The sequence below is a fragment of the Plodia interpunctella genome, chromosome 30 (assembly GCF_027563975.2).
Source record: "Plodia interpunctella isolate USDA-ARS_2022_Savannah chromosome 30, ilPloInte3.2, whole genome shotgun sequence".
Classification (NCBI taxonomy): domain Eukaryota; kingdom Metazoa; phylum Arthropoda; class Insecta; order Lepidoptera; family Pyralidae; genus Plodia; species Plodia interpunctella.
Genome location: NC_071323.1, coordinates 2,483,694 through 2,501,756, shown reverse-complemented (window position 1 = coordinate 2,501,756; position 18,063 = coordinate 2,483,694). Strand labels below are relative to the sequence as shown.

At 47.3% G+C, this 18,063-nt stretch overlaps 9 protein-coding genes across 9 annotated transcripts; all 9 read left to right on the top strand.

Annotated features, from left to right (window-relative positions):
* Positions 1 to 43: 43 nt before the first annotated feature.
* On the top strand, positions 44 to 8,264 carry LOC128682412 (uncharacterized). The gene is made up of 2 exons (XM_064436945.1): positions 44 to 524; positions 7,032 to 8,264. Exons 1-2 carry the CDS (start codon positions 117 to 119, stop codon positions 7,689 to 7,691), a joined length of 1,068 nt encoding a protein of 355 aa, XP_064293015.1. The 5' UTR covers positions 44 to 116; the 3' UTR covers positions 7,692 to 8,264.
* On the top strand, positions 1,327 to 2,095 carry LOC135310032 (histone H4). Its single transcript, XM_064436965.1, has one exon. It carries the CDS (start codon positions 1,423 to 1,425, stop codon positions 1,732 to 1,734), a length of 312 nt encoding a protein of 103 aa, XP_064293035.1. The 5' UTR covers positions 1,327 to 1,422; the 3' UTR covers positions 1,735 to 2,095.
* On the top strand, positions 3,095 to 3,906 carry LOC128682407 (histone H1B-like). The gene has a single exon (XM_053767062.2). The coding sequence runs from the start codon at positions 3,178 to 3,180 to the stop codon at positions 3,904 to 3,906; it is 729 nt and encodes a 242-aa protein (XP_053623037.1). The 5' UTR covers positions 3,095 to 3,177.
* On the top strand, positions 4,716 to 5,524 carry LOC128682409 (histone H2A). The gene has a single exon (XM_053767064.2). It carries the CDS (start codon positions 4,763 to 4,765, stop codon positions 5,135 to 5,137), a length of 375 nt encoding a protein of 124 aa, XP_053623039.1. The 5' UTR covers positions 4,716 to 4,762; the 3' UTR covers positions 5,138 to 5,524.
* On the top strand, positions 6,042 to 6,920 carry LOC128682411 (histone H2B). Its single transcript, XM_053767067.2, has one exon. It carries the CDS (start codon positions 6,124 to 6,126, stop codon positions 6,496 to 6,498), a length of 375 nt encoding a protein of 124 aa, XP_053623042.1. The 5' UTR covers positions 6,042 to 6,123; the 3' UTR covers positions 6,499 to 6,920.
* Positions 8,265 to 8,490: 226 nt separating the features above from the next.
* Positions 8,491 to 9,143, top strand: LOC135310033 (histone H4). Its single transcript, XM_064436966.1, has one exon. The coding sequence runs from the start codon at positions 8,587 to 8,589 to the stop codon at positions 8,896 to 8,898; it is 312 nt and encodes a 103-aa protein (XP_064293036.1). The 5' UTR covers positions 8,491 to 8,586; the 3' UTR covers positions 8,899 to 9,143.
* Positions 9,144 to 10,120: 977 nt separating this feature from the next.
* LOC128682521 (histone H1B-like) lies at positions 10,121 to 11,816 on the top strand. The gene has a single exon (XM_053767264.2). It carries the CDS (start codon positions 10,337 to 10,339, stop codon positions 11,063 to 11,065), a length of 729 nt encoding a protein of 242 aa, XP_053623239.1. The 5' UTR covers positions 10,121 to 10,336; the 3' UTR covers positions 11,066 to 11,816.
* A 3,735-nt stretch (positions 11,817 to 15,551) lies between these two features.
* Positions 15,552 to 16,398, top strand: LOC128682402 (histone H2A). The gene has a single exon (XM_053767056.2). It carries the CDS (start codon positions 15,637 to 15,639, stop codon positions 16,009 to 16,011), a length of 375 nt encoding a protein of 124 aa, XP_053623031.1. The 5' UTR covers positions 15,552 to 15,636; the 3' UTR covers positions 16,012 to 16,398.
* Positions 16,399 to 16,915: 517 nt separating this feature from the next.
* On the top strand, positions 16,916 to 17,794 carry LOC128682403 (histone H2B). Its single transcript, XM_053767057.2, has one exon. It carries the CDS (start codon positions 16,998 to 17,000, stop codon positions 17,370 to 17,372), a length of 375 nt encoding a protein of 124 aa, XP_053623032.1. The 5' UTR covers positions 16,916 to 16,997; the 3' UTR covers positions 17,373 to 17,794.
* Positions 17,795 to 18,063: the final 269 nt, after the last annotated feature.

Below are 18,063 nucleotides of genomic sequence, written 5' to 3'. Positions count from 1 at the left end.
AGCGGCGCGATCTATATAAAGACACGCTCTCGAAATTTTCGCCTCATTCGCGTTCGGTTGCTAATCGAGTGAGGTCGTTCGTTCTCTGCATTTGTTTTGCTTTGCATTTGTTAGAAATGGCTCGTACCAAGCAAACGGCCCGTAAATCTACCGGTGGTAAGGCACCCAGGAAACAGCTAGCCACTAAGGCGGCTCGCAAGAGCGCCCCCGCCACCGGCGGTGTCAAGAAACCCCATCGTTACAGGCCGGGAACTGTAGCACTCCGTGAGATCCGTCGTTACCAGAAGAGTACTGAGCTCCTGATCCGCAAGCTGCCCTTCCAGCGTCTCGTGCGTGAGATCGCACAAGATTTCAAGACCGATCTTCGTTTCCAGAGTTCGGCCGTTATGGCTCTTCAGGAGGCCAGCGAGGCGTACCTGGTAGGCCTCTTCGAAGACACCAATCTGTGCGCGATCCACGCCAAACGCGTCACCATCATGCCAAAGGACATTCAGCTGGCGCGCAGGATCAGGGGCGAGCGCGCTTAGGCACCCAAATAATATAATACACAAATTCATCGTGAATGTATGTTGTGCGTGCGGTGTGGTGTTTACATGGTGTTTGTTCGTGGTCTGCCGTCTGTCTTGCCGGCAGTCGGTGACCAGCGTAAGACACTAAATAATAATATTCCACCGTATCGTTCATCCATACAACGGACGAACAAAAAGGCCCTTTTCAGGGCCGCACATGATTCTGATAATATAATTGTTTCTCTGTACACACTTTGCGAGTCTCTTCAACCGTTCACATAACTGGTTATATAGGTACATATCCATAGATAGTAGCGTACATAATTTTCAATTGCCTGACATAGATACATACATATGTAATTTTTTTCTTCTTAAATTAGACGGCGCGTTTGTATTTTGCACGCTGTCACTACATAGGCCTACCATACTACCATTAAAAGTCATGATTTGATTAGCATAGAACAAAATTAAAACTTGTACTCGAGCTGGATACATAGAAAAACATCTGAAAAAGTCAAAATTTATAAAATTGATTCTAAATAAATTTAAAAGACGTCGTTTACATTCGACGAGGAGTAGACACCGGATAGATTGTTTATGTATTAAATAATTAATGCAATTGTTGAAAATTAAATAAGATAATAAATATACCTATTTATTTCAATTATATATAATAAGTATATGTATGTTGTATGTACGTACGTAGGTAGGTACGCACGCAACGCAAGCCCAAAAGCATATCGCGCATGCATAGGTATCTCCCCACTCACTCGCTCGCGGCTCGCTCGGTCGCTTATAAATACGAGAATTTAGCCGGTTGCGAGAGGCATTCCGGCTGTAACTGTTGTAAGCATCGGTTGCGGTGCGAGCTCGTGATTTTCGCTGAAGTCAATCTCAATCAAACTACTACAAAATGACCGGTCGCGGCAAGGGAGGGAAAGGTCTTGGAAAGGGAGGAGCCAAGCGTCACAGGAAGGTGCTTCGTGATAACATCCAGGGCATCACCAAACCGGCCATCCGTCGTTTGGCCCGCAGAGGAGGTGTCAAGCGTATCTCCGGTTTGATATACGAGGAGACGCGTGGTGTGCTCAAGGTGTTCCTCGAGAACGTGATCCGCGACGCGGTCACTTACACAGAGCACGCGAAGAGGAAGACCGTCACCGCTATGGACGTTGTATACGCTCTGAAGCGCCAGGGCCGTACCCTCTACGGTTTCGGCGGTTAGAGCTGATGATTGATGAGTTACGCTCACACAATTACTCTACGCGTTGTGCCATGTATCTGTGTGAGATTTGTGATGTGATGTAGTAGCGAGTGGTGGTGAGTAACGTAGTGTATTATTCTATGCAGTCTACTGACTGATATGTTTAATACACTAGGTTGTGTCACGAACAAACTTAACACACACACACGCACGCTGCTGCTTCCATCCGTTCGCACTTTTACAGCAACTCAACGCTGTAACAAATAAAAAAGGCCCTTTTCAGGGCCGCATATGATTCCTTTTATCTCAAAATCGTTTCTAAGACTATGCGAACAGTCGATACCTACCACCTAGGTATGATATGGTCTCTCCTCTCTCTGATGCCTACCTACCTATGTATATATATATATATATATTCACAACACTATGTAATCAAGTTGTGTATAGGTATAATATAATATTTACCTACTTAGTAGGCAATAAATATAAATAATTGGCGATGAGCTTAGATCAGTCGAGAGTCTCTCTCTGGGACCCACCCGGCCGACTCGCATGTTGTTGGCTATGCTCTTGTCGTATCTATCTACCTACCTATATGTCTGTAGGATGTGTCTATGACTTTAAAAGACAACCCAATAGGCACGCGAACGAGAGAGAAATTTATAAGTATGCGACAAGATTGATAGGTATCAACTCTACTACCACTATCGCCGCCCCGTGAGTTTGCGTCTTATTTATATAGGTGTATTATTGCGATTGCATTTGGCGAAACGGTCGTTGTATGTGTTTGTATGCAACTAATACATATATAGGTATGATATTATCTTTTTTTTTTTCATCAAATACTATATAGGTGGTAGCTACACGCTGGTCGCCCGCGCTCTGCTGCTACTGACTGCTAGGCTGCCTCTTGTTTTACGACCCTAGATTTGATAGGCTCTAATGTGTACTATATATCGATGGATAATGACGAAACGTTACCGCTCGGGGAGTTCGATATGTTCGCTTTCGTCGGGCAAACGCGATACGCCCTTTATCACCGCTTTTATAGAGAAATAACACTTTTGAACACGACCCGGGCTGTTCGCGATATATTACTGCCAAAATAAACGCGTCTACGGTGCGATCCGGCCGCCGGGCGACCTCAACGATTGCCATGTGTCGTGGGTGAACTCAAAAATATTCATTCTAACGTGAAATTCTTTTTTCTCTCCGACTTAAAACTGTTTAAAAAATATTTATTCTGAACTTATGTAGTGAAAACTTGGAACATGTCGTATGAGAAAACGTCTCGCGGCAAATAGGTTTGCGTTACGGTAAACTCCGATGCGGGCGAAATGTTCGATATAAACTTGCAACTATACAACACATTCAGTTTACGTTACTTACGATCATCACCGCCTCTCCGGTCGGTATTGTTGTAATTTATCTATATTATCATTATTATCATCATCAGTCAGAGATATGGCAGACACGGCTGTAGCATCCGAGGCATCAGCGCCAGCGACGCCGGCGAAGAAACAGCCCAAGGCGAGCGCGGCCGCCGGTGGTGTGAAGAAGGCTAAAGCCAAACCTACTCATCCCAAAACTTCGGAGATGGTGAACAATGCCATCAAAGAGTTGAAGGAGAGGAGCGGCTCGTCACTTCAAGCGATCAAGAAATACATCGCGGCCCAATACAAAGTCGACGCGGAGAAATTGGCGCCGTTCATAAGGAAGTATCTCAAGAGCGCCGTCGAGTCCGGTGCCCTCATACAGACCAAGGGTAAAGGAGCTTCCGGCTCGTTCAAATTGGAATCGAAATCTGCGTCTTCCAAGAAACCGGCGGCCGCCGGTTCGAAGAAATCTGCATCTTCTGCGGCGGCCAAGTCCAAGAAAGCCACCGCAGCGGCCTCCGCCGCATCGAAGTCGAAGAAGGGAGCTTCTTCTGGCGCCGCCTCGTCGTCTGCCTCGTCGCCGTCCAAGGGCAAGGCGTCCTCCGCCGCTAAAGACAAGAAGGCAGCGGCAGCCAAGAAGAAGCCCGCCGCGGCAAAGAAAGCGGCCGCACCGGCGAAGGCGAAGGCCGCCGCAGCGCCCAAGGCGAAAAAGACAGCTAAACCGCCAACGAAGAAGCCGAAGGCGCCCAAACCGAAGAAGGCGGCCGCCACACAAAAAAAGGCCGCAGCGAAAAAGACACCCGCCTCCAAGAAGTAATCGCTCTGTCGTCGTCTCGGCAGCAGCAGCAGCTGTTCTTCTGTGTTATGTTGTTTGTTTGCTTGATGACTGTTGTTCATTGTCGCGGCGAAAAACAACCACCGTCACCCAACACGGCAACAACGGCACAAAGAAGGAGGGAAACGCAGCGCGCGCCGCGCACGCGCTGGCTCGCCTGGCCCACCTAACAAAAAGCCCTTTTCAGGGCTAACAATTTATTCTGTGAACTATTTATAAACACAGTTTCTTGACGATGTAGGTGTACCTGACAAACAGACAGTTGGTTACAGGTATATTCTATCTAATTCTACCCATGCCTGTGTACCACCTAGGTATCAAATGTAACTCATAACAAATCGTCCATTCGATTTTGCATCGCGCGAATGAGTTAAGTGTATGTAACAAACACACATCATACACCTACCTACATCCTCACAAACTCTTACGCATTTATAATAGGTAACCGGCTGGCTGTATCCATTTCATAGTAATAATAATAATAACATATCCCCACGCAAGCCTCTCAAAGGATCGGACTATGTGCCGTGAATGCCAAAAGGAGATACAAATAATAATAGACGCGCACTGTATGTAATCCTTAAACATATATATGTATGTGCATCATAATATCGGACCAACACAGTCAAAATGATACATTGATGAAATCATCGACGTTCTCCCCCCCACCCATTAACGTTACACTCATCGTTCATTGTACGTTTCGCGCACGGCGTGTCTCTTTATAACTATATAAGCGCGTGTTCCTTTTTTTTAAATCAAACTCGCTCTCGCTCACTTACAGTGCGCTAGTGTCTTGTGTTTGCGCTCGTTTTATTTTGTAAAAGAATTTGCAATTATGTCTGGACGCGGTAAAGGTGGCAAAGTCAAGGGAAAGGCAAAGTCCCGCTCGAACCGTGCGGGTCTCCAATTCCCCGTGGGTCGTATTCATAGGCTCCTACGCAAGGGCAACTATGCCGAGCGAGTCGGTGCTGGCGCTCCCGTTTACCTCGCCGCCGTGATGGAGTACCTGGCCGCTGAGGTTCTCGAGTTGGCCGGCAACGCTGCCAGAGACAACAAGAAGACCAGAATCATACCGAGGCATCTGCAGCTGGCCATCCGCAACGACGAGGAGTTGAACAAACTTCTGTCCGGAGTCACAATCGCCCAGGGCGGTGTACTGCCCAACATCCAGGCGGTGCTCCTGCCCAAGAAGACCGAGAAGAAGGCGTAAACATTTACGACACCTTCGTCACCCTCACCGCCACCGTGCGTGTTGTTGTTGTGTTTCGTGTTGCGTACCTTGCCGCTGTTACGCTACATATATGCTGCCGACGCACAACGGCCGGTGGTGGTGGTGATGATGGACGATGCACTGCGCCGCCGTCACTCATGGCTGATGGTGATTTTAGAAAAAAGGCCCTTTTCAGGGCCGCAATATGATTCGAGGAACAATAGTATATGTTCGTTTCTGTTGATACGACAACAAAGAGTTCGAGGCCCGGTATACATACATACATCATGACGTATTATTTATTTATTTGATTGATTGATTATCACACATACACGATAGGTATAGGTACTAGGTACTATCAATATAGACACAATAAATAAATAAATACGAAACAAGTATATCACAATCAATCAATAAATAAATTAAATACAAGTACATAGTAGTAACACTTAGGTAGGAGTGTAGGTAATTAGGTATTATCTCTACTTACCGTTCGGTTTGAATTCGCTGAACGCAGCGCCGTTGCCTCGGGTGCAGGTCGATACGCGCGGCACATTTACATCTTCTGGAAATATAGATAGATATGTAATTAACATTTCATTAATGACATATTATTATCTGGTACCTACGTTAAATTTTCTCGATCGATGATTGATTATAGATAGAATTAGATTTATACATATTTGCATTTGGTTTGATATTCATTCATTCCTATTTCACACCTAAGGCGGCAGCAAGGTACCTAGTAGTTGGAGGTGTGGGGAGGGGGGGGGGGGGGGTTTGACACACACACCCCCCCCCCCCCTCTCGTTCGGTGAATGCGTGAATCTGATTGGTGCACACGCTCGTTTACCCTGACACCGTTTGCGATCCAATCGAGTAAATATAATAAAAAATCTTGATATTTTGCGACACGAAACCAGTCAGTTGCCGACCGGAGCCAGTCTGTATCACCGCTGTTACCGTTGTCAATTAAATAAATAAATATGCCGCCGAAGACAAGTGGTAAGGCCGCCAAGAAGTCTGGCAAGGCCCAGAAGAACATCTCCAAGACTGATAAAAAGAAGAAGAAGCACAAGAGGAAGGAGAGTTACGCCATCTACATCTACAAGGTGCTGAAGCAGGTTCATCCCGACACTGGTATATCCAGTAAGGCGATGTCTATCATGAACTCGTTCGTGAATGACATCTTCGAACGCATCGCTGCCGAGGCGTCCCGTTTGGCCCACTACAACAAGCGTTCCACAATCACGTCCCGGGAGGTGCAGACCTCCGTGAGGCTGCTGCTGCCCGGCGAGCTGGCCAAGCACGCCGTCAGTGAGGGAACGAAGGCCGTCACCAAATACACTAGCTCTAAGTAAATCGTAACTACTGTGAGCCAGTGTGAACACACCGCCGCCTTTTTGAACTGTTCCACTGTTCAAAGGGAAAGGGTGGAAATGAGAAAAAGGCCCTTTTCAGGGCCACAATATCTTTCTGTTTGCTTTTAAATGTTTCTTGATAACGTCAAATAGTCTGAACGCAGCCCACATACGCACGCACATGCACACACACACACACACATACATACATACATACATACATGCCTACTCGTAACTTTTATAAACGAATAACATAATGATTCCTGCTATTTAACTGCTATATGTCAATTTTACAGATTAGGTAGTACGGTAGTAAACATACAACTATCTATAATACTGTTAATTAACTACGAGAGATTAAAAAATAATAGGTATATATGTATACATACCTATTTAATAATTAAGCGATAAATAAGAGAAAGAGGAAAAAAAAAACAGAAGTTAGATTTTTATTTTATTATTACATACCTATATAAGATAAATACGTTTTGTGAAAGAAAAAAAAAACTATACTTCAACTATAAATCAAAGAGAATTTCATTAAAATACCTATGGTGCATATATACGTATGTATTTATTTATTATTATTATTATTATTTTCATTTAAAACAACTATTCACCCATACCCATCATACCTATTCAGTTCAGGCGCTCGCGGCACGTCCGAGCGGCGCGATCTATATAAAGACACGCTCTCGAAATTTTCGCCTCATTCGCGTTCGGTTGCTAATCGAGTGAGGTCGTTCGTTCTCTGCATTTGTTTTGCTTTGCATTTGTTAGAAATGGCTCGTACCAAGCAAACGGCCCGTAAATCTACCGGTGGTAAGGCACCCAGGAAACAGCTAGCCACTAAGGCGGCTCGCAAGAGCGCCCCCGCCACCGGCGGTGTCAAGAAACCCCATCGTTACAGGCCGGGAACTGTAGCACTCCGTGAGATCCGTCGTTACCAGAAGAGTACTGAGCTCCTGATCCGCAAGCTGCCCTTCCAGCGTCTCGTGCGTGAGATCGCACAAGATTTCAAGACCGATCTTCGTTTCCAGAGTTCGGCCGTTATGGCTCTTCAGGAGGCCAGCGAGGCGTACCTGGTAGGCCTCTTCGAAGACACCAATCTGTGCGCGATCCACGCCAAACGCGTCACCATCATGCCAAAGGACATTCAGCTGGCGCGCAGGATCAGGGGCGAGCGCGCTTAGGCACCCAAATAATATAATACACAAATTCATCGTGAATGTATGTTGTGCGTGCGGTGTGGTGTTTACATGGTGTTTGTTCGTGGTCTGCCGTCTGTCTTGCCGGCAGTCGGTGACCAGCGTAAGACACTAAATAATAATATTCCACCGTATCGTTCATCCATACAACGGACGAACAAAAAGGCCCTTTTCAGGGCCGCACATGATTCTGATAATATAATTGTTTCTCTGTACACACTTTGCGAGTCTCTTCAACCGTTCACATAACTGGTTATATAGGTACATATCCATAGATAGTAGCGTACATAATTTTCAATTGCCTGACATAGATACATACATATGTAATTTTTTTCTTCTTAAATTAGACGGCGCGTTTGTATTTTGCACGCTGTCACTACATAGGCCTACCATACTACCATTAAAAGTCATGATTTGATTAGCATAGAACAAAATTAAAACTTGTACTCGAGCTGGATACATAGAAAAACATCTGAAAAAGTCAAAATTTATAAAATTGATTCTAAATAAATTTAAAAGACGTCGTTTACATTCGACGAGGAGTAGACACCGGATAGATTGTTTATGTATTAAATAATTAATGCAATTGTTGAAAATTAAATAAGATAATAAATATACCTATTTATTTCAATTATATATAATAAGTATATGTATGTTGTATGTACGTACGTAGGTAGGTACGCACGCAACGCAAGCCCAAAAGCATATCGCGCATGCATAGGTATCTCCCCACTCACTCGCTCGCGGCTCGCTCGGTCGCTTATAAATACGAGAATTTAGCCGGTTGCGAGAGGCATTCCGGCTGTAACTGTTGTAAGCATCGGTTGCGGTGCGAGCTCGTGATTTTCGCTGAAGTCAATCTCAATCAAACTACTACAAAATGACCGGTCGCGGCAAGGGAGGGAAAGGTCTTGGAAAGGGAGGAGCCAAGCGTCACAGGAAGGTGCTTCGTGATAACATCCAGGGCATCACCAAACCGGCCATCCGTCGTTTGGCCCGCAGAGGAGGTGTCAAGCGTATCTCCGGTTTGATATACGAGGAGACGCGTGGTGTGCTCAAGGTGTTCCTCGAGAACGTGATCCGCGACGCGGTCACTTACACAGAGCACGCGAAGAGGAAGACCGTCACCGCTATGGACGTTGTATACGCTCTGAAGCGCCAGGGCCGTACCCTCTACGGTTTCGGCGGTTAGAGCTGATGATTGATGAGTTACGCTCACACAATTACTCTACGCGTTGTGCCATGTATCTGTGTGAGATTTGTGATGTGATGTAGTAGCGAGTGGTGGTGAGTAACGTAGTGTATTATTCTATGCAGTCTACTGACTGATATGTTTAATACACTAGGTTGTGTCACGAACAAACTTAACACACACACACGCACGCTGCTGCTTCCATCCGTTCGCACTTTTACAGCAACTCAACGCTGTAACAAATAAAAAAGGCCCTTTTCAGGGCCGCATATGATTCCTTTTATCTCATCTCAAAATCGTTTCTAAGACTATGCGAACAGTCGATACCTACCACCTAGGTATGATATGGTCTCTCCTCTCTCTGATGCCTACCTACCTATGTATATATATATATATATATTCACAACACTATGTAATCAAGTTGTGTATAGGTATAATATAATATTTACCTACTTAGTAGGCAATAAATATAAATAATTGGCGATGAGCTTAGATCAGTCGAGAGTCTCTCTCTGGGACCCACCCGGCCGACTCGCATGTTGTTGGCTATGCTCTTGTCGTATCTATCTACCTACCTATATGTCTGTAGGATGTGTCTATGACTTTAAAAGACAACCCAATAGGCACGCGAACGAGAGAGAAATTTATAAGTATGCGACAAGATTGATAGGTATCAACTCTACTACCACTATCGCCGCCCCGTGAGTTTGCGTCTTATTTATATAGGTGTATTATTGCGATTGCATTTGGCGAAACGGTCGTTGTATGCAACTAATACATATATAGGTATGATATTATCTTTTTTTTTTTCATCAAATACTATATAGGTGGTAGCTACACGCTGGTCGCCCGCGCTCTGCTGCTACTGACTGCTAGGCTGCCTCTTGTTTTACGACCCTAGATTTGATAGGCTCTAATGTGTACTATATATCGATGGATAATGACGAAACGTTACCGCTCGGGGAGTTCGATATGTTCGCTTTCGTCGGGCAAACGCGATACGCCCTTTATCACCGCTTTTATAGAGAAATAACACTTTTGAACACGACCCGGGCTGTTCGCGATATATTACTGCCAAAATAAACGCGTCTACGGTGCGATCCGGCCGCCGGGCGACCTCAACGATTGCCATGTGTCGTGGGTGAACTCAAAAATATTCATTCTAACGTGAAATTCTTTTTTCTCTCCGACTTAAAACTGTTTAAAAAATATTTATTCTGAACTTATGTAGTGAAAACTTGGAACATGTCGTATGAGAAAACGTCTCGCGGCAAATAGGTTTGCGTTACGGTAAACTCCGATGCGGGCGAAATGTTCGATATAAACTTGCAACTATACAACACATTCAGTTTACGTTACTTACGATCATCACCGCCTCTCCGGTCGGTATTGTTGTAATTTATCTATATTATCATTATTATCATCATCAGTCAGAGATATGGCAGACACGGCTGTAGCATCCGAGGCATCAGCGCCAGCGACGCCGGCGAAGAAACAGCCCAAGGCGAGCGCGGCCGCCGGTGGTGTGAAGAAGGCTAAAGCCAAACCTACTCATCCCAAAACTTCGGAGATGGTGAACAATGCCATCAAAGAGTTGAAGGAGAGGAGCGGCTCGTCACTTCAAGCGATCAAGAAATACATCGCGGCCCAATACAAAGTCGACGCGGAGAAATTGGCGCCGTTCATAAGGAAGTATCTCAAGAGCGCCGTCGAGTCCGGTGCCCTCATACAGACCAAGGGTAAAGGAGCTTCCGGCTCGTTCAAATTGGAATCGAAATCTGCGTCTTCCAAGAAACCGGCGGCCGCCGGTTCGAAGAAATCTGCATCTTCTGCGGCGGCCAAGTCCAAGAAAGCCACCGCAGCGGCCTCCGCCGCATCGAAGTCGAAGAAGGGAGCTTCTTCTGGCGCCGCCTCGTCGTCTGCCTCGTCGCCGTCCAAGGGCAAGGCGTCCTCCGCCGCTAAAGACAAGAAGGCAGCGGCAGCCAAGAAGAAGCCCGCCGCGGCAAAGAAAGCGGCCGCACCGGCGAAGGCGAAGGCCGCCGCAGCGCCCAAGGCGAAAAAGACAGCTAAACCGCCAACGAAGAAGCCGAAGGCGCCCAAACCGAAGAAGGCGGCCGCCACACAAAAAAAGGCCGCAGCGAAAAAGACACCCGCCTCCAAGAAGTAATCGCTCTGTCGTCGTCTCGGCAGCAGCAGCAGCTGTTCTTCTGTGTTATGTTGTTTGTTTGCTTGATGACTGTTGTTCATTGTCGCGGCGAAAAACAACCACCGTCACCCAACACGGCAACAACGGCACAAAGAAGGAGGGAAACGCAGCGCGCGCCGCGCACGCGCTGGCTCGCCTGGCCCACCTAACAAAAAGCCCTTTTCAGGGCTAACAATTTATTCTGTGAACTATTTATAAACACAGTTTCTTGACGATGTAGGTGTACCTGACAAACAGACAGTTGGTTACAGGTATATTCTATCTAATTCTACCCATGCCTGTGTACCACCTAGGTATCAAATGTAACTCATAACAAATCGTCCATTCGATTTTGCATCGCGCGAATGAGTTAAGTGTATGTAACAAACACACATCATACACCTACCTACATCCTCACAAACTCTTACGCATTTATAATAGGTAACCGGCTGGCTGTATCCATTTCATAGTAATAATAATAATAACATATCCCCACGCAAGCCTCTCAAAGGATCGGACTATGTGCCGTGAATGCCAAAAGGAGATACAAATAATAATAGACGCGCACTGTATGTAATCCTTAAACATATATATGTATGTGCATCATAATATCGGACCAACACAGTCAAAATGATACATTGATGAAATCATCGACGTTCTCCCCCCCACCCATTAACGTTACACTCATCGTTCATTGTACGTTTCGCGCACGGCGTGTCTCTTTATAACTATATAAGCGCGTGTTCCTTTTTTTTATATTTTTCGCGCTGCATATTTTTCGCGCAGCTCCAACGGAATGCTGAGACCATCCCCGCCATTTATGAAGTCAGCGAACTTCTATGCATGCCGGGGATCACCATTGAAGCCTGGCGTGGCAAAAAAGGCCCCGCCCAATGCCACCGATGCCAGCAGTTTCGGCACAGCTCCCACAACTGCCACCGCCGCCCCGCCTGTGTCCGCTGCGGCGAAGAGCATTTCGCTAGAGAATGCCCCCGCCCGCTAGAGGAACCGGCAACTTGCGCCAACTGCAAGGGCTCGCACACGGCAAACAACGTGTCCTGCCCCGTATTCCGTAAGGAGATGCGCAATAAGAAGGCAGGTACGGTCCTCCTGACCGCCGCCCCCAGCCGCCCCCCAAAAGCTGCAACAACCCCCGCCGCAGAAACGATGCCCACCTCCCTCATGGCAGAGGCCAATGCCCCCACTGAGCGCACGGATAAACCGAAGCGCCGTAGGCGACGAGGTAGGAAAGCCAAGGGCTCCCCCCCAGTCGAACAACCCCAGCCCCAGGCAGAGCAGCCCGCCCTCAAACCGCGCCCCACAGCTGTAGGAGGCAAACCGAAGCCCGCCCCTAGAAAGGCCACCCCCCCTCAGCAACCCGAGCCCCAACGTCCCGAACAGGCAAAGGACGCTACCAAGACGGGAAGGATGAACGTCCAGCCGGTCATCGACCTTCTAGTCGAGATCCTGGTTGCGTACCAAGCCGACCAGGACATCGTCCCCATAGTGCTCAGAGGAATGGCCTCACTACTGCCCAACAGTGTGTGACAAACCCCTTAAAATCATCCACTGGAATGCCAACGGACTTAACAAAGTCAGACGCAGCCTTCTGAAATCATTGGTAACCGAGCATAACGCCGATATCATTCTGATCTCAGAAACGCATTTGCGAGCATCGGATCAGCTGAAGTTCCCAAATTATCATGTCTATCGTTTTGATGCAGTCTCCGACCACGGCGCAGCTTACAGAGGCCTCGCCGTTTTGGTCAAGAGGAAAATTATCCATCAACCGATACCACGCGCGCAACTTCAGTCTATCTACGCACTAGGCGTTGAGATATGTATTGACTCTACTCCGACTCGTGTGTTCGCACTTTATAAACCACCGAACGATCAATTAAAAGTGGCCGATATCCATCTCCTACTGGACTCGTCCCTTCCAACGATCGTAGCCGGCGACTTTAACTGCAAACACACCGCCTGGAACTCCTCGCGTATATGCCCAAATGGACGCCGCCTCTTTGACGACTCTGAAAGAGTGGGTTACGAGGTGAGAGGCGCGGAAGTACCGACTCACTACCCCGGAGCCGCCGCCTACTTACCGGACGTAATCGATCTCACGCTGTACAAAGGCATTTCAGCGTCAAAGGTTACCACCGAAGTGCTCAACGACAACATGGACTCCGACCATCAGCCTGTCCTCGTAACAGTGGATGAGTCCCACACTGCCAAGCCAACCCCTCCCCCCAAACCCCGAATTGAGTGGGCTAAGTTCAGCACGTATGTAGAGCAGCACCTCTCTTCGACACCGGTCAGCAATGCGGCTGACGTAGAGCAGTTAGCTTCCCACATCTGTGAAATAACACAAGAGGCCCTAAAACAAGCTACTTCTGACACCGTTAGTACCCCCAAGAGACGCCCTACCCCCCTCTACATTCTAGAGATGATAGCCGAAAAGAGAACCCTGCGAAAACGCTGGCAACGAACCAGATGCCAATCCCTCAAAACTCGAGTGAACTCTATGTCAGCAAAGATTGCGAAAGCTCTGGAAACAGAGGCTTCCGAGTCTTGGCTACGGACCATGGAGTCGGCGAGTGACGACTGGACGTCTATTCACAGGCTCTGCAGGCAAGTTTCCAATAAGCCTCAGCCTATTCGCCCCCTCAACGCCTCCGACGGTACCCCCCGGTACAGAGCGGAAGATAGAGCGGAAATCTTCGCGGATAACTTAGAGCAGCGATTCAAACCGAACCCCTCTGATGACCCTCAGCAAGCTGAAGACATCCAGAAGCTCCTGGACGAGTACTTCCGTCGTCCCATTCCCCCGGACGAAGACCCCATAGTCTTTACCCCGGGTCAAGTCCTTAGGATGGTCAAGAAAACGAAGCTACGCAAAGCCCCAGGCCCCGATGGCATCCCCAACGAAGCCCTGCGACACTTCCCTCCGCGAGCAATCGCAGTTCTGACGCGACTCTATAACGGAGTCTTGCGCACGGGCCACTACCCCTCCATTTGGAAACTAGGTCGTGTCATCATGCTTCCCAAGCCCCACAAAAATGTCTTGAATCCAGGGAGTTACCGCCCCATTACGCTACTCGCTACCATCTCCAAGGTGTTCGAGAAATTGTTATTACTACATCTCACACCTCACTTGACCCCCAGAAACGAGCAATTCGGCTTTCGAGCCGAGCACTCCACCACGCTCCAACTCACAAGGGTACTACACCATATGACGACAGCCTTCAATAAAGGGGAAAAAACCGTAGGTGTTTTTCTCGACATGGAAGGAGCGTTCGACCGTGTCTGGCACCCAGGTCTGATCTACAAATTGTCCACCTCTACGACTCCCCGTCGAATCGTCAAGACCGTGGCCAACTTCCTCGTAGACAGACAGTTCCAAGTAGCAGTCGAAGACGCCACCTCTACAGTACGCACCATAGAGGCCGGCGTTCCCCAAGGCAGTTGCCTCTCTCCCGTACTCTACGCGCGATACACCGATGACATCCCTTTAGAAAAAGGTTCTCACCTAGCCCTGTATGCCGACGACGCAGCGTACTACGCTTCGTCACTCAGTCCGATACATGCCGCCAAGGTAGTCCAGAGAACCCTCGATGCCCTCCCCGAATGGTTATCCCGCTGGAGGCTGTCGATCAATGTAGCTAAAACGCAAGCCATTGTGGTAAGCCGCACCGCTCTGCCTCCTCCTCTCCGTCTACAGGACCAAGAGATCGCTTGGACTAGCCCGGTTAAATACCTGGGCGTCCAAATCGATCGGCGCCTGACGATGAAGGATCAAGTTAACGCCGTTATCAACTCTACTCGTGCTGCCCGAGCCGTTTTGCGTCCCGTCTTAAACTCAGTTCTCCCCTTAAAAGTGAAACTCGGTGTGTATAAAACATACATACGGCCCCGACTGACATACGCCGCTCCAGCGTGGTACGCGCTCACTAACCAGACGCGCAAAAATCAGCTGGAGGCCCAACAATCGATTTCACTCCGAGTCATCACGAAAGCCCCCCGTTACGTGAGGAACTCTACGATCCAAAAAGGATTGCAGATGGAAAGCCTAGATGCCCATATTAGGCATCTAACGAGGAGGCTACTTAAGCGTGTAGACGAGTCGACCCTGCCACACATACAGGAGTTGGCCCCGTACCACGCCCGTCCTCCCGACTCTAAGCAGTTCCCTAGAGACCTCATAACAGACCCCCAGTGACCCCCCCATTACATAGGTTTGTCTCTTCTTATCCCGCCCGCTGAGATAGCTCGCCGGCCCTTCCCGGCTTGAGCGGATATCGCGACCTGAGATAGGTAGTAGGACAGACCCCATTCTTGTGGCACTTTCCCAACCCAACGACCTGTCTGTTTTGACAGACAGCGACCGACACCTCAGTAAAGAGGCCGTTGCCTCGTCACTGATTCCCCATCCCCTTACCGGAATGAGACGAAAGCCCACGATTCCTTTTTTTTAAATCAAACTCGCTCTCGCTCACTTACAGTGCGCTAGTGTCTTGTGTTTGCGCTCGTTTTATTTTGTAAAAGAATTTGCAATTATGTCTGGACGCGGTAAAGGTGGCAAAGTCAAGGGAAAGGCAAAGTCCCGCTCGAACCGTGCGGGTCTCCAATTCCCCGTGGGTCGTATTCATAGGCTCCTACGCAAGGGCAACTATGCCGAGCGAGTCGGTGCTGGCGCTCCCGTTTACCTCGCCGCCGTGATGGAGTACCTGGCCGCTGAGGTTCTCGAGTTGGCCGGCAACGCTGCCAGAGACAACAAGAAGACCAGAATCATACCGAGGCATCTGCAGCTGGCCATCCGCAACGACGAGGAGTTGAACAAACTTCTGTCCGGAGTCACAATCGCCCAGGGCGGTGTACTGCCCAACATCCAGGCGGTGCTCCTGCCCAAGAAGACCGAGAAGAAGGCGTAAACATTTACGACACCTTCGTCACCCTCACCGCCACCGTGCGTGTTGTTGTTGTGTTTCGTGTTGCGTACCTTGCCGCTGTTACGCTACATATATGCTGCCGACGCACAACGGCCGGTGGTGGTGGTGATGATGGACGATGCACTGCGCCGCCGTCACTCATGGCTGATGGTGATTTTAGAAAAAAGGCCCTTTTCAGGGCCGCAATATGATTCGAGGAACAATAGTATATGTTCGTTTCTGTTGATACGACAACAAAGAGTTCGAGGCCCGGTATACATACATACATCATGACGTATTATTTATTTATTTGATTGATTGATTATCACACATACACGATAGGTATAGGTACTAGGTACTATCAATATAGACACAATAAATAAATAAATACGAAACAAGTATATCACAATCAATCAATAAATAAATTAAATACAAGTACATAGTAGTAACACTTAGGTAGGAGTGTAGGTAATTAGGTATTATCTCTACTTACCGTTCGGTTTGAATTCGCTGAACGCAGCGCCGTTGCCTCGGGTGCAGGTCGATACGCGCGGCACATTTACATCTTCTGGAAATATAGATAGATATGTAATTAACATTTCATTAATGACATATTATTATCTGGTACCTACGTTAAATTTTCTCGATCGATGATTGATTATAGATAGAATTAGATTTATACATATTTGCATTTGGTTTGATATTCATTCATTCCTATTTCACACCTAAGGCGGCAGCAAGGTACCTAGTAGTTGGAGGTGTGGGGAGGGGGGGGGGGGGGGTTTGACACACACACCCCCCCCCCCCCTCTCGTTCGGTGAATGCGTGAATCTGATTGGTGCACACGCTCGTTTACCCTGACACCGTTTGCGATCCAATCGAGTAAATATAATAAAAAATCTTGATATTTTGCGACACGAAACCAGTCAGTTGCCGACCGGAGCCAGTCTGTATCACCGCTGTTACCGTTGTCAATTAAATAAATAAATATGCCGCCGAAGACAAGTGGTAAGGCCGCCAAGAAGTCTGGCAAGGCCCAGAAGAACATCTCCAAGACTGATAAAAAGAAGAAGAAGCACAAGAGGAAGGAGAGTTACGCCATCTACATCTACAAGGTGCTGAAGCAGGTTCATCCCGACACTGGTATATCCAGTAAGGCGATGTCTATCATGAACTCGTTCGTGAATGACATCTTCGAACGCATCGCTGCCGAGGCGTCCCGTTTGGCCCACTACAACAAGCGTTCCACAATCACGTCCCGGGAGGTGCAGACCTCCGTGAGGCTGCTGCTGCCCGGCGAGCTGGCCAAGCACGCCGTCAGTGAGGGAACGAAGGCCGTCACCAAATACACTAGCTCTAAGTAAATCGTAACTACTGTGAGCCAGTGTGAACACACCGCCGCCTTTTTGAACTGTTCCACTGTTCAAAGGGAAAGGGTGGAAATGAGAAAAAGGCCCTTTTCAGGGCCACAATATCTTTCTGTTTGCTTTTAAATGTTTCTTGATAACGTCAAATAGTCTGAACGCAGCCCACATACGCACGCACATGCACACACACACACACACATACATACATACATACATACATGCCTACTCGTAACTTTTATAAACGAATAACATAATGATTCCTGCTATTTAACTGCTATATGTCAATTTTACAGATTAGGTAGTACGGTAGTAAACATACAACTATCTATAATACTGTTAATTAACTACGAGAGATTAAAAAATAATAGGTATATATGTATACATACCTATTTAATAATTAAGCGATAAATAAGAGAAAGAGGAAAAAAAAAACAGAAGTTAGATTTTTATTTTATTATTACATACCTATATAAGATAAATACGTTTTGTGAAAGAAAAAAAAAACTATACTTCAACTATAAATCAAAGAGAATTTCATTAAAATACCTATGGTGCATATATACGTATGTATTTATTTATTATTATTATTATTATTTTCATTTAAAACAACTATTCACCCATACCCATCATACCTATTCAGTTCAGGCGCTCGCGGCACGTCCGAGCGGCGCGATCTATATAAAGACAC

What these genes read in the sequence shown, in the direction of transcription:
- LOC128682521 (XM_053767264.2), top strand. Translation starts at nt 10,337, where the DNA reads ATGGCAGACACGGCTGTAGCATCCGAGGCATCAGCGCCAGCGACGCCG.
- LOC128682403 (XM_053767057.2), top strand. Translation starts at nt 16,998, where the DNA reads ATGCCGCCGAAGACAAGTGGTAAGGCCGCCAAGAAGTCTGGCAAGGCC.
- LOC128682411 (XM_053767067.2), top strand. Translation starts at nt 6,124, where the DNA reads ATGCCGCCGAAGACAAGTGGTAAGGCCGCCAAGAAGTCTGGCAAGGCC.
- LOC128682409 (XM_053767064.2), top strand. Translation starts at nt 4,763, where the DNA reads ATGTCTGGACGCGGTAAAGGTGGCAAAGTCAAGGGAAAGGCAAAGTCC.
- LOC128682407 (XM_053767062.2), top strand. Translation starts at nt 3,178, where the DNA reads ATGGCAGACACGGCTGTAGCATCCGAGGCATCAGCGCCAGCGACGCCG.
- LOC135310033 (XM_064436966.1), top strand. Translation starts at nt 8,587, where the DNA reads ATGACCGGTCGCGGCAAGGGAGGGAAAGGTCTTGGAAAGGGAGGAGCC.
- LOC128682412 (XM_064436945.1), top strand. Translation starts at nt 117, where the DNA reads ATGGCTCGTACCAAGCAAACGGCCCGTAAATCTACCGGTGGTAAGGCA. An exon ending in GGATCAGGGGCGAGCGCGCT is followed by an intron (nt 525 to 7,031) that starts TAGGCACCCAAA and finishes TAAATCAAAGAG; the next exon opens with AATTTCATTAAAATACCTAT.
- LOC128682402 (XM_053767056.2), top strand. Translation starts at nt 15,637, where the DNA reads ATGTCTGGACGCGGTAAAGGTGGCAAAGTCAAGGGAAAGGCAAAGTCC.
- LOC135310032 (XM_064436965.1), top strand. Translation starts at nt 1,423, where the DNA reads ATGACCGGTCGCGGCAAGGGAGGGAAAGGTCTTGGAAAGGGAGGAGCC.